General features: G+C 38.7%; 1 protein-coding gene across 1 annotated transcript in view; it reads right to left on the minus strand.

Annotated features, from left to right (window-relative positions):
- Positions 1–1059: 1059 nt before the first annotated feature.
- The window catches only part of CDK13 (cyclin dependent kinase 13), a 45931-nt gene continuing 31464 nt past the window's right edge, over positions 1060–15526 (minus strand). The window contains exons 9-14 of the mRNA XM_063452135.1: positions 14353–14430; positions 12062–12178; positions 11499–11630; positions 7052–7257; positions 5496–5939; positions 1060–2531 (exon numbers count right to left, since the gene is read on the minus strand). Coding sequence (XP_063308205.1) covers positions 1738–2531; positions 5496–5939; positions 7052–7257; positions 11499–11630; positions 12062–12178; positions 14353–14430 — 1771 coding nt within the window. The 3' untranslated portion in view covers positions 1060–1737. The remainder of the gene's footprint in view (positions 2532–5495; positions 5940–7051; positions 7258–11498; positions 11631–12061; positions 12179–14352; positions 14431–15526) is intronic.

The raw sequence follows: 15526 nt of genomic DNA on the forward strand, positions 1-15526 counted from the left end.
GCCCCGGAGAGACACAGCCTTCCGAGACAGACCCAAAATGGCGGACACAGCGGACCGACCGCGCAGGAAACCAGGCAGCCCGCGACCGAGCCAAGTAAGGAGATCTGCAATCGGGACTAACCAAAACGTATACAGTAAAGCATGGCGCAGGTTTACAGCGTTACAACCCAGCGAACACCTTACCTACACCTGGCATGTTGCCATGTCTGGACTGCAGGCTCTCTGGACTCTGACTGCATCATGGGGCGATGACCTACCCCGAACAGGCACAGGCTGACCAGGCTACAGGTCCCCCCTTCTCAGCAAATAACCACCATAGGGGCTGATGTCATTCTCTTTATATTGTTATTTTCTCTTTATCTCTTAGGTATAATTATTATTATTCTCGGTGTAAACATGGGTACCAGAACAGGCATGCAATGCAAGTCTTAAAGCTATTAGTTTTGTTTAGTAAGAATCTACTATGTATTACCAACCTAGCTCATAGCTAGTTTAGTATGTCTTAAAAAACATACGTTTAACTTAAAACACGCTTGGTTACCTTAGCATATTAGGTTTTATATTCGATTTGTATTAACCTGAACCACACTACAGCTAACTCAGTATGCTTAAATATGTCCAAATCAGCCAGTATTTTGATTTTAAAACGGCGCCTGGCTCTAGCGATCTAATATTCAGATACCTTAAACGTTAACACATATACGCTAGTAAGAAGTACTGTTATTCAGTTAATTTTCTTTTATTATTATTTAATAATATATGTACATTTTAAGCACAAGTCCTGTTCCCAGCATATGTTTCCTCTATATCTGTTTCTCCATGACATGTGTAATATGCTATCATATTTAACACCAAACGTGATCCTGAACTACTGTTTTCAAATATTATAAAAATGTGCCTGTATATCAAATGCCATAACATGTCATACCAGTGTTTGCCTTCTATACCGGATGTCGCTGTTGTGGCACACGCCGACTGTTTGTTCAATCAGTGCACAACCAAAATAAAGAATTAAAAAAAAAAATTAATATAAAATCAGACGCTTAATGAGGCAGTTAATCGTTTTGATCAACATTTATTTCCTTAGGTTTAAAAGAGAAAAAAAAAACAGTTGATAAAACGTTTGAATCATAAGGGGAGGAAAGAGTTTTTTGTATGAAATGAGCACAAGGTACAGTTTCCACAATGACATCAAAAGCTGTGTAAAGATTGACAGTGGCCTATGACTGAAAAAAGGTAGTTATATATTTTTTTAAAATTTATTTTATACAAATAAACATATACCAAAAGTTATCGGAGCGTAATTTCCTCTTTTTTTTGTCCAAAGATTGGTCCAAATGTACAAAAAAAAAATCTCACAAATATGCAAAGTTCTTCAAAATTCTTGCATGTGCCAGGGGAAAATATACCAGAGGATGCCCTTGAAATTAATATTTAACATAAAACTTTAAAGTACAAAATAAAGATTTTTTTTGTTTACTAGTATTTGTCATTATGTAAATTAGCTTTCTAGTTTTCAAAACACATAATGAATTGCAGTTATTATCTTCCCCTCAATTTACTATATTTCAAGACAATTTCCACGTAAAAATAAAGCTGCTGAATTATTGTTGATATCTTATAGACAGCTGCTGTAAAATGCAGCTACACTGAAAAGTCAGAAGTCATTCCACATAGAAATATTTTGCCTGAGGGAAAAAAAGGAAAGAAAAAAAAAAACAAAACAAAAAAAATAACTCAGAATGGTAAGCCCCGACCTTGACCTCTGACATATGTGCCCATATGACCCCGATGTCCTTGAGGAAAAGCAGGTCCCTGTAGAGGGGATGTCCAAGCATGACCATGCATATGATCAGACATACCAATGTGTTCTGGTAGGTTAGTGCTGTAGCTAAAATTATGCATCTTTGTTGGCAATGAATGACTATTGTCCAAACGAGTAGAGCAATCATTATTTCTCAGAAGAACAGTAGGGCTGCGGCTGTATTCAAACCTATGGTCCTTGTCACCACTGAACAACATGGAATCAGCACTGAGGTAGCTGTCCTGGTATCCAGTAGCAGAGTTACAGAAAGGTTCTGGAAAAGCTGAAGGGGCCATTAGCCTGTTGCTAGTCTGAGATGGAGTACTGTAGTTATTTAAAGGCTGGTTATCCGGATGCCTTTCTAAAATACTGGTGGAAATATTGCCAGCTCTATCATTATTGAAAGAGGTTTGGAGGAAAGATGATCCAAATTTTTCAGTGCACTCTGCTGCCTTGACAAATGGTGTTCTAACTGGGAAACTTGTACCACCTGTGTCTTCTTCCTGAGCTTGATGTTGAACGATATTATGAAGTGGTGCTTTTACTTGTGCATGTTGTTCACCAGCAGCTATGCTAGCATTGTGTACATGTTGGCTTTCTGTTCTGTAATCAAGATCTTCCACACAGGCTGGAGGGGGCTCAGGTGGTTCTGGAGGGCGCTGATCTGGTGGCAAGATGTGTGGAGATTGGAGGTGTGGATTACAGCTGTCTTCCAAGTCATTTTCATCTAATGCAAAAATGAAATATGGCATTTAATTTAAAGTTCGGTAAATCAAAACAAACTTGAATTGTAACAAACGCGATTGTCTGTAACCAAACAGCAAAGAAGGCCAGGTCTTCCTGAGCCACCATGGTCTGAGAACAGACCTTCAACTGAACTTGAAGGATTCATGGCTGAAGACAATCTTATGGCTGCTTTTTGATTCCACCAGCTGGTTGGATTACAGAATTGTCCATAAGCTGACTGTACATAGATCTATTCTTCGGTGACATTGTTCCTTACTTTTCTCAGTTTACAAACCGACAGAGTTATTCACTAAACTTTTTTTTTTTTTTTTTTACAAATTACACTTAAATGGCAAAAAGGGGAAACATTCTCAAACTCAGCCATAGTAACAACTTGGCTATTTTTGCCTCAGTTTTGTGATTTAATTGTGATAATTCAGAGTTTAGTGAATAACCCTGTGTGTCTCTCCAGTCTACATATCAACAACTCTAAAAACAGGACTGTTAAATATTATTTTCTAACTGCTGCATTTTCATAAGGTGTAGGAGTCATATTGCCTTCATATTTAGCTCCTTTTAATATTGCCAACACGCCACGTTACACCCAGGAAACAAAAAAAATCTAGTTCTATTTTCCAAACACAGGTTACTAGTTTTGGAGGAAAATCGTAAAGCAGGACAATTTTTCCAAGTTGGCTAACCTTTGGTCTAAAAATTGCAATTCCCGTTTTAATAAAGTAGCCATAAAATTATTGTCAAATTGTGAATTTTAGTTGCCTCTCTCTTTGATCACCAAGGACCTGAAAATCTATTTTTTTTTCACTAAATAAACTATATACACATACACCTCTAAGTGTTGATGTAGATCGAATATATATATATATATATATATATATATATAAAACATAACATTGGGGGTAAATCAATATTCAATAATAGTACAAAGCAATACATGCCGTAAAGGACAAGTTAGCTGTCGGTACAGTGTTTTCAAAAAGAGGAACAGCATAGCCTTAAATATATTTAATATGCCCAAACTAAAACTAACATTTACAGTTTTCTTTTGCTTTATGTTTCATCTTTATTTAAGGTTTTTCAGCAAAAAATAATTTGATACACATTGTAACAAGAAGCAGTAGCACCGTAGAGGTCCTTGCATTAGTGACTGGTGCACTAATTCACATTACATTTTCTTTTCTAACAAACAAGTATGGCTTAGTTTTATAAACTATACGTAAAATGAAATCCATTTCTACTAATATCCAAAAAAACTGATTAACTTAACGTCCAAAATTTCATTTTGGCAGTTTTAATGCAAAATGTACAAGGAGAGAAATTTGCTTTAAAAAAGTTTAAAAAACACTGCAGAATTTGGTATGCTGGAACTGTAGGTTTGTTAGGCTATATATAGAGACTTCATAGAATAATTTTATCAGCAATTCACTGCCAAAACATCTGGTTAAAAATCCCCCTCAGCACACCACTGGAGTTCACAAAGAATATGATCACTCTGCCACATCCTTACGCTACTCAAAATCCTGAAAGAGGAAGCCTTGGCCAGAGGTGCTGTCAATTGGCTGTAGGGTCAGCTGATGCTCTATACACATGGTTCCCAAACTAGTCCTCATCGCCCACCAACAATCTACGATTCATGTATTTCCCCGTTATATTACAATGGAGACACTGACAAAACCTGGACTATTGGTGGGCCGTGAGAGGACTGGTTTGGTAACCACTGATATAAACCAATCAGTAGCTCCACATTCACAAAACAGCTTGAGAAACATACATGGTTTTCACAAGCAGTTTTGTGAAGCAAGAGCTACTGATTGGCTTAGAGCGTCAATGGCGGCGACCCTAGCTGAGGCTTCCTGATTTCAAGATTTTGAGCAGCGGAAGGACAGGTGACAGAATGATCAAGCACTGGATACTGAACTTTGGGGTTAATCTCCTAAAGGTACTATCCCTGGTGCCAGGGACATCTGGATACCAAAGCAACTTTATTCCAATTAAGTTGTTTTGGTGCCTGACGTGTTCCTTTAATCATGATATGATGCAGAGAAAAAGAGGAGGAAAGAAAACCCACCACCAATATATCTTTTGACTGCAATAACTCCCCTCTATTGTAGTTCACTAGTTTCCTGGAGTTTTCTGGAGAAGTTATAAAGAGTTGAAACATGCAAATTCTTCAAACAGCAGATCTTATTTCTGATACAGACTTGTCTCTAATTTGACTCTACAGCATTAAAAGGCTAATACAGACTTGTCTCTAATTTGACTCTACTGTTTTCTCTAACCTTAGCCAGGTTCAGAGAAAGCAGTGCTTGATGAATCTTAACAGAAAAAGGATAAACTAGTATGACATACAAAATAATATTGGAGAGACCCATGGCTGTAGGAGCTTTATTAAGACTGTCGATAGGGGGAACAGGTAGTTATCATACAGTAGTTTGTAGGGTGAACTTTGACGCTTATCAGCCATAAAGTTTACCGTGTGTGTCAAGGTTAAGTAGTTAAATGTCACAATATAATAAAAAGCTAGAGACTGAAAAGCAGAAAAGAAAAACAAAACATGTTACAGTAAGCAGCATTATCCCTTATACCTTATTTTTGTAGATTGTATGGTTTTTATATCAAAAGAAAAACATTAAAAACAAAAACAATCTGTAGGCTTTTTCCAGTAGATAAGGTATGTTTTTTGTGGAGATCGAATCTATGTATGTAACTGTGAATGTTCACATGGCTTGCAAGAAAGAAGTATTACTACCCTAATCAAACATTGTTTTATGGCAGGCTTCCTCAAACTCCAGATGTTGCTGAACTACAACTCCCATGATTCTCAGCTCATTTCATTCATTGAATCATAACAGTTGTAGTTCAGCAACATCTAGAGGAAGCCTGTTTTATGGCATATGTTTAGAAAAGATTTTATGCATAACAAAGGGGAAAGATCCTCTTTGCTTACCATTTGGTGAGGGACTTGGAGGTCTCTTGGGCTGTGAACTCTCATTGTCCAACTTCTCCTCAATTTCATCTTCTCTTGCACCATCACATGTCTTAGGTTCTTTGTCTTTCACTAGCTGAGACAAAAAAAGAGCCAGTGCATTCTGCACAGCTGGTGGAGCACCATCTGCTTTGAGTTTTGGTAATTGTGGAAAGGATGGCAGCTCAGGCTGAGTTGTTGGAACTTGAGGAAGGGGTTCTTCTTTTTGTTCTGGCTGCTTGGTAGCCGCAGCTACGATTCCAGCAGGGAGAGTTACATTGTTCAACTGTTGTTGAGCTTCAGGATTCAACTTAATGTTCAACTGCTGTAAACAATGTGCCATGTTGACACTGGCTTGAGACTGCAGTAGATTCAACAAGATAGCCACTTCATTCTGGCTAAGATGATGACCAGCACCTAGGTTACCTAAAATAAATAAAATAAGACTTGTAAAAGTTAAGCAGTGTTTTACATTATTGTGACGTTCAAGTGTAGAGATGAACCAAACTTCTATTAACAGAGTACTTCGGAAAAAGCCCAAGTTAACAAATATATAATTTGTACCCAATATTTAGTTGAAGACAATTTAAACATCACAAACTCAATTAGTTTGCCTACACAAGAATGGTCAACTTGACTTTTTATTCCTTAAAGGGACTCTCCAGTGCCAGGAAAACAATCAGTTTTCCTGGCACTGCAGGTCCCCTCTCCCTCCCATCCCTGGTTGCTGAAGGGGTGAAAACCCCTTCAGTCATTTACCAGAGGCAGTGACATGTCCCACGTCGCTGCTTCTTCCTCTCCCGCCGCTCCTCCCCTTCATTACATCAGCTGGCGGGGAGACTGATCCCGCCCGCTGGCTGGGGAGACCTAATGCCACGTATGAGCATTAGACCTCTCCATAGGAAAGCATTGAAAATGCTTTTCTATGGGGAATGTTGCGACACTGGAAGTCCTCACACAGCGTCAGGACGTCCAGCGACGCTATAGCACAGATAATCTGTGCTATGATTCCGGAAGCGCCCTAGAAGACAGCCACTAGGGGAGGACTTAACCCTGCAAGGTAGTTATTGCAGTTTATGAAAACTGCAATAATTACAGTTGCAGGGTTAAGGGTAGTGGGAGTTGGCACCCAGGCCACTCCAATGGGCAGAAGTGGTCTGGGTGCCTGGAGTGTCCCTTTAAAAGGTGAATTTTATCATATGTGCACTATGCACGGACACACCTAGAGTGTATGTTTGCTTTTTATTTGGAAAACGCACTTGTGAAGTGTGAATGCTGAAAAATCTTTAAAATTAAGAATTGATACCTAACCTACTTAAATTGCATTACCATATTCAGTGGTTTGTAGTTTTAATGACAATCATATTTCACAGATGAAGTCAAACTGACATAGTAAGCTTGCAAAAGTCACCTTCTAACTTGAGATCTTAATAATAAATACTAGACAATTAACATTTATATTTTTCTTTAAAAATAATGAAGTATATCAAGAAATCGGTGTATCCAAGATTACACATACTGCAGCTTTGTATACTCACCTAATCCAAGACTAGGAAATCCCTGAGTTTTTATCTGCGAAGATGTCTGCATTCCTTGGGGTGTGTTATTTCTACTGTCATCCATGCTTAAAGACAAGTCTTTACGGGGTACTTTGGGCGCGGTTGCATCATCACTCATTCCCATTTGCTTTTGCCGTCTGCGTTTTTTACTCCATAATTCATGGCAATCTTGCCAAAGGGGAAGACTGCAAAAGAAAGGGAAAAATGTTACCATGTTCCTCTGAAATGTACGCTACATGTGGTGTAAACTATTTAGAACATGGGTTCCCAAAATGTAAATATCGTATAACTACAACTCCCATGATGGTCTACCAGCCTTTAGAATGGCAAAGCTTAAAGGGATACTATAGTGCCAGGAATACAAAGCTGTGTTCCTGCCGCAATAGCTTCCTATGCAGTGTGTGAGGACGTCCAGCATCAGTTACCAGACCAAAAGTCTGTTAACATTCCGGAAGCTCCTTTAGTGGCTGTTTGGTAGACAACCACTAGAGGCTGTCTTAGTGTTGCAATGTGAACACGAAGTGCAATAACGACACTACACCCAGACCGCTGTAGGAAGCCAGCACAAACCAGGTCTGGGTGCCTAGAATGTTAATGGTGTTAATGCATTTTAAAATATCTGGGGATGTACCTTCTGAGCACGATTAACTTAGAATGTTGGGAGTGTACAAGAAAGGTTTAAGTATCAGTGAAATAGATTTGTAAATGACCATAGAAAGCTGCTTTCCTGTCGTCTTTTTATTTATTTATTATCCCATATTCCCAATGCTGCAAGAAGCAAAAAAAACAAAAAACAAGCAAACAAATGTCACACAGGATGATTGGAAATACTGAATAAGTTGCAATCAGCCCACAGTTTTGTAAACCAGGCTATGTGCAGTAATCTCCAAGGCTGCATGTTGCACATGTGCACAAAGCAGTTCAGGGTCTCTCCAGAGCTGTACAGAAATGTGTTCCATGCAGCAAAGGCAGACTTTAATTTCAGTGATCCAAGAGGCAGCCTCCTGCAGTATTTTTGTTTGTGCAAATTTATGCAGTTATAAGCTTCTTTGGGTAGGTAGACTAGGATCAGAGTGCACTCCCTGGCCATAATCATTCCAATGACGCAAAGTTGTTCAGGTAATTTGAGTGAATCCTTAACTTATTTGACTTTATGATATTCTGCTACAGCAAAATAACATCATCACCATGATTTCCTCAACTAGGCTTACCCCAGCTAAAAGATTACTGGAAAGCTTGTATGTTAGCACATATTATTTATACTCCATTTGATAATGTCAAAGAGGAAATTAATGGGATCAATATTTTGGCAGACAAAGGACAAAAGAAAAAAAATAAATATTGTACAGAGATCTTCAAAAAGTAGAGTTTTTAATAATCTTTTGAACACATGGGAAATATGTAGACGTACCAGTTATCTCCAAGATAACATTATTTCAGGTCTTCCTTTAAGTCAACTGATGTACAATGTTGCGGATCTAAATCTTTCCAATTGGACAAAGGCTGGCCTTACTAAAATTTAAAATCTACTTGATAATGACAGGTTAAATGCGGATTTTTGTTTACATAATAAAAAAATAATAAGACATCTTTAATTATATTAGAATAAAAGGTTATCTTCAAGAACATTTAACAATGGATAGACCTGTCAAACATATTAAATTAGAAACAAAATGATTAAGTGTATGAAATTCAAGAAACTTGTTGCAGCCTGTATGGATTTGATTAAGGGAGACCCTAACAAACCTATTTTACCAGTGATAAAAAAAATGGCAGCAAGAACTAAAAATTGATATTCGTTGTGAGGAATGGTCAGAATCACTGAAAATGGTAAATTAAATTGCTTAAATCTGTCGGAGATCCACTATAAACTCTTAAACAAATGGTACTTGGTCCCAAATAGGCGGTCAGACCCCAACGCCTAAGATAGAGGATTGAGATGCCTAGTTCACAGAGGCGATTTCCTGCATACATGGTGGGAATGTCAACCTATCCAACTATTTTGGAAAATGATACACAAAAATTCTAATTTTACTTTTAAAAACTATTAATTTCAACCCCAGACTTCTATTATTACAATTAAACATTCAAAAATGTTTTGTTCCTGCTTCAACTATTGTAATACACATCTTGGCAGCTGCCAAGATGTTGATTGACAGAAGCTGGAAGATGGTCATAGCCCTTTGCTGGAATCAGGTCAAAATACAAATTATTTACCAAATCAAAATGGAGATGGGCATTTGTAGAACATTAGATAATGTGTATACAAAGTGGTTGGAACAGGTTGAGAAATTATAAGTGAGAGATACCCTCCCATGATGTTAAGCGGTAAACTTTTCATCTTTGATCTGTGTTTTTTTTTTTGTTTGTTTGTTGTGTTCGGTGATGTCCTATTTGTTTTTAATATTAATCAAATTATGTCAATGGATAAATTGACAAAGTTTTGTGCATGTCAAACGTTTGTATAATTGAAAATTAATAAAAATTATATATTAAAAAAATAAAAAATGATTTCTCCAACTTTCCACGAGCCGAAGTTGTAATCAAAGGTAATTTTTTCTTCTTTGCATTCACACGTTTATGGATGTGGGTTATCATCAAGTACATGCTTTGTGAGCAAGCAAGGGAGGACAGAATTTGGCGCTCAGCGTTATACTTCCACAGTTGCCGCTGAATCCTTGGTACCGGTAATCCGTAGCGAGTCAGAATGCAGCCGACGGGTGGTGAGCGCCGAAACAGCGAGGAGAAATTACTGAGGTTGTGGTCACGTGGTAGAATGTGCATTCAAGACTCAGAAAGTACAGCTTTTGTGACTTATGAATTGGTAAGAGATCCAGCATACATCACACATACCAGAGACTCTCATCACACATACCAGAGATTTCTGAGTCTTGAATGCACATTCTACCACGTGACCACAACCTCAGTAATTTCTCCTCGCTTTTTCGGCGCTCACCACCCGTCGGCTGCATTCTGACTCGCTACGGATTACCGGTACCAAGGATTCAGCGGCAACTGTGGAAGTATAACGCTGAGCGCCAAATTCTGTCCTCCCTTGCTTGCTCACAAAGCATGTACTTGATGATAACCCACACACCATTCAGCCAGCACACACCAGACACATGCACACCCTACAGCCAGCACACAACAGAAACAAGAAGATGACAGACACCATACAGCCAACAAATGCACACACAGCTATTAAAAGTTCACTAGTTATTACTTTAGTTTAATAAAGCAGATTTTGTGTATAGATATGCCTCTTCAGTCTAACTAATCAATTATCTGCCATTTAGGAGTTGAATCACTTTGTTTATGTAGCCCTAGTCACCCCTCCCTGCATGTGACTTACACAGCCTTCTTAAACACTTCCTGTACAGAGAAATCTAATATTTCCAGTTCCTTTATTGCACAGTCTGTTTAATTTAGAAATTTGTAACTCCTGCACTCTTAATAGTCTACAAAAGCTTCCGGTGCACTGGCGTACATATAGGGGTTGCAGGTGCCCGCCCTGCGGACCCCTGCAACCCTGTACCCACCGCCATGTTTTACCGTGGCTGCCGTTCAAGGGGTCCATCGGGCCACCTGATGGAGATGGATTTTTAGGGGGCCGGGCAGGGCTGGGCGCTTTAACAGCACGACCAGGCCCCCTGTGATGACATCAATGCTGGGAGGAAGTGACTGCCCCGGTCACTCCTCCCAGCTATCAGAGAGAGCCCGCACGGGAGGAAGGACCAGCCTAAGCCACCACTGGACCCCAGGGAATGTCCCCCTCCTGCTTCTAAAAGGTAGGAAACAGGAGGGTGACTAAAATATTTTGTATATCTGTATGTATGCCTGTCTGTCGGTCTATGTGTCTGTCTGTATGCCTGTGTGTGTGTGTGTGTGTATGTATGTATGCCTGTCTATGTGTATGTCTGTATGCCTGTCTGTTTGTAGTATGTATGCGAGTCTTGTGTGTGTGCGCCTCTCTGTTTGTATGTATGCGTGTTTATGTGCGTCTGTGCATATGTATGCGTCTGTGCGTGTGTTTGTATGAATGTGCCTGTCGGAAGGGGGGTAGGCCCTTGGATCAGTTTTGCACCGGGGCCCCATGGATTGTGTACACGCCACTGTTCCGGTGTGTGATTTAAAGTTTAATTTACAGAGCAGGAGATAAAAACTTCAAAAGTAAACATCTAATGGCAGATAATTGAGCAGTGAGACTTCAGATGCATGATCTATACACAAAAAAATGCCTCATTAAGATAAAGCGGTTTTGGCGACTATAGTATCCCTTTAAGATGTATGTCACAAGTTTTGTAGCATGAATACGTTAAATTATATATTGTAATGTGACAGAAAATAAGAGTTTATTATCAGATTACTAAATTCATAAAAAACATTCACATAATAAACTCAGGAAAGAGAGGGAAGTGTTACTTACTCTGGTGGTGGCATTTTAGCAGGGTCTACATCCCGGAGGAACTCACACAATAAGGCTTGTTCTGCCGTACAGCGCTTGCTAGGATCCAAAGCCAGCATGAGATCAAACAGATCTAAAGCGGCTGCTGGGATGCTGCAAAGAAAATAAAAAATGGGTAAATGTTAAGAGCAATAGAAGACTAAATAAGTTTAACCTCTTAAGGACCAAACTTCTGGAATAAAAGGGAATCATGACATGTCACACATCATGTGTCCTTAAGGGGTTAAGTAAAAACAGATATTGCAGTTAAATGTGTACTTATTATGTGAGTAATGGAGGCATGTGTAGCAGCAGCTGCTGAACAAGTGATTATACAGTGCTACACTAGATAAGCAGAATGCTTTGGTATCTTCTGGTCTAGAATATTTACAAGATTTAAAGAATGCAATCCCTTTCCTTGAATATGCATTAGAGCTTCACAACCCAAAGAAGTAAGCATCAGTTTGCAGATTATGTGCCAATTGTCTACACTTTATATAATGTACTAATAAGAATGTCTGGTGAACATTAAATAAAATGCTTACAAAGCAAACTCATCTCTGATTTTCCGGCGATACTGCTTCTTTGGTTTCATGGTGTTGAAATATGGGAGTTTTATCACATCAGGCCACACAGCAGGACAAGGACTTCCACACATACGGCTTTAAAACAAAAAGAAATGGCAAAAAAAAAAACACAATTATCCACTGTTAAAAGAATCATGTCCATGGGTGTCACAGTTATCTTTAAAAGACACTGTAGGCACTATAACCATTTCAGCTCATTGAATGGGATATATTGTCTGGAGTCTTCTGGCACTGTCCCTTCATTCAATGTTAAACCATGTTAAACCACATACGGTAAGCATGGGCTGACAAAAGCCTTACACTGGAAGAGGAAGACAGTGCCCCAACTACAAGGGTGATTTTAAACACCTCCTGCATGAACTGCGCACAATGTGTCAAGCAGGCGGCGCACGGATCTGTGAGGAAATGCATACCCTCACCGGTTGCATAAAAGCTGTGGTAGACTAATCTGCGACTTCCCGTTAGGCCCAATTCAACTCTGCCCTACTCACCAAGCAACATGTAGATCTCACCCGCCACTTGTTGGGAGCGAAGTTGGCACTGAAGAATTAAAAACACTTGCTCTCCTCTTTACTGCCATCTAAACAGGTGAAAACCATACTCACTTGAAGGGATGTACAGAGTGGGCCGTCCCACAACAGCTTCTCTGCGAAACGTGATTGTCATATACCACCAGAGCGGGCAAGAAGCACATATTGGAAGATATAGCTGGCGCATCAGGCTTCTACTGAGCTCGCCGCCTGCACGACCCATAAGCCTGAGGGGCCGCCTTTACTTCGATTTCACAATGGGACATTGATAATGTGGTGCCAATTACGCCCAGGAAAGTAGCTGGTGATCGGTGAAGAGTGTCCCGACAGCCCTGTGTTGACGTAGGATGCATAACAGCTCCCTTGGTTCTCTATGTTTGCATTGACTCTAGTCAGATTTACGTTTGTTTTATCATCACTGATTTTTTTCAGTGGCATAATTTCTACTTGACAGGTTGAACCCTGTAGGCGTTTTTTTTTTTTTACCCTCCCAACGAGGCTACCCACGATGGCCATGTGCACCTTTAACGCAACGCAACCCCATTCCCCTACCCCCCATCACTTCAGGGTAATAGGGTGCGGATGCGTCAAATGCAACCAATTTGGTCAGTCCCTTTTACTTGATACCTACCAGTGCAGATCCACGTTATACACTATGCCTAGCGTTTCTCATACTCTTCCTTAACTCTGCCTTTTGTTTGGGGGGCTAATGCTGGGTGGGTGGTAATTCCTCTTGTGTCAAAAAATAAATAAATAAATAAATATATATATATATATATATATATATATATATATATATATATATATATATATATATATATATATATATATATATATATAAAAATAAGGTATACAGTATAGGATGTACCCCAATACCCTGAATCAAGTTGTCTTTGCTTAAGCTTTTTCCTATGCATTTTGTATCGTGCCATTACCTCAATAAAAAATAGACTGGAATTTTTCTTTTTTTTTTTTTAATGGTTTTACACTGAATGGGAAGGGCAGCACTAAATTAATCCAAACACTAAAATCATTTCAAAGGGATGAAGCAATTACAGTGCCTATAGTATCCCTTTAATCATAACATTCAAACTGCTATCAAAATTAAACAGAATAAGGCACGGTTAGTAATGCAGATACGATTTCAATGGTTTTGTGAACCACTGCAGACATTGAATTCTGTTTATAGCCACTGTGTGGTTACAATGTCACAATGACAGGATTATAATGTCCTGTTCTGGCACCCGCAGGTTGAGGTAAGTTGTGAAATATTTCTTAAATACATTACTTTTATTGGTAAGGGTATATGTTTGCTACATCAATAGGAGCTCTGCACAGAAATGCCAATGAAATCGCTCACTTCAATGGCAAATAAAGCTCTGATGTTGACATCACCAATCAAATATATCTGCTGGGCTGTTCGCCAGGGACTATTGCACATACAACAATATGCAAAGTGATTTTCACTTTCTAATATTTGTCTTTCAGTTTATCTAATGTTAGGATTGTCATGAATGTGATGCTTTTTCCAAAACCTTGGGGCAATAAACAGCAACAATTAAATGCAGTAAGAAAATCGAATTTGCAGTACACTTTTGCCACCTAGTGGTAATAACATAAGCAAACGTTTTTTTTTTTAAATGTACTATTTGTTAAAGTTGCCCAAGAAAAAAAAATTGTGCTTAAAATTCAAATTGAACAATACGGTACGTTTCTCACCTTATAAGTTCAAGTTGCGCAAGTTCTTGGTTAGCTTGGAAGATCGGTTTCTTAGTGAACAATTCACCTAGTATACACCTATTAAAATTAAAATAAGTCACTCTTTGGAAGAGGAGTCAGTAGAAACATGTAAACCTGAATTTTAGTTTGAAAGAATAACATAAGAAACAGAAAGGGATTAGTGCCAAGCCCTGAGAGGAGACTAATACTTTTTTTTTTTTTTTAATAGAACCCCTAAATTATATCAGAAAACCTACATACATTGAATGAGTACATGCTAGAAAGATTTATAGAAAAAAAAAAAAAGGAATATGCATTCATAAGGTTTGAGTGTTCCCATGAAATTTTAGATTAAAGGCTTCCCCTTTGAAGAAAAAAAAAAACTGCATAAAACTTTCCTTTTATCCAATGGTAGCCCATTCTCATTGTGGTAGCTGCTACGCCCGTTCTGAGATCACTATTCTGATGATACGATTGTTCTCATATAGAAGCATTGGCAATGTAAGTCGCATGCGAGACCATCACTGTACTCCACCATTTGGATGCTTCTCAAAGAGATTAATTATCAGTGTTGTGCTGCTTCAAAATGTCATCACTCCTAGCTTGATGGTCTTAAAAAGGGACACTATATCTGCTTCAGCTCGTTAATTTGGTTATAGTGTCTGGAATTCCCTGGTGTTGTGATTTCATTCATCATTATACAGTTAAATTTTTTTATGTTTTATGCTAAATGAGAGTCCTCAGCAGCCCATCCCATCTGTGCTGCTTTGGCTAATAAGGAAGTATTAGCATGAGCAGTAATGATATGCTAAAATAAGTCAGCTGACACCCTCAGCCTATCAGAGCTCTAACTGGTATGAAGGATCTAACTACATGTAAGTGTGTAATCTCTGCCATACCCCAAAAAGTTACAGACTATGGGTAGCCAGGAACCCTTATTTAGTGTTAAACTGCTCTAAAATGATTTAAGTGTGAATAGAGGGACAGTGCCAGGCACTATACCAACTTGAAAGAGATGAAATGGTTATAGTGAATACAGTGTCCCTTTAAAGAGGAAGTACCTCTACATTTGTCAGACTGCACAGACAGGGTTGCTGAACCAAAACCACAACATAAAGATTAAGTGGTTTTGGTACTTAGAATGTCCCTTTAAAGATACACTAAGCACCAAAAC

Source organism: Pelobates fuscus, chromosome 4, assembly GCF_036172605.1.
Source record: "Pelobates fuscus isolate aPelFus1 chromosome 4, aPelFus1.pri, whole genome shotgun sequence".
NCBI classification, from domain to species: domain Eukaryota; kingdom Metazoa; phylum Chordata; class Amphibia; order Anura; family Pelobatidae; genus Pelobates; species Pelobates fuscus.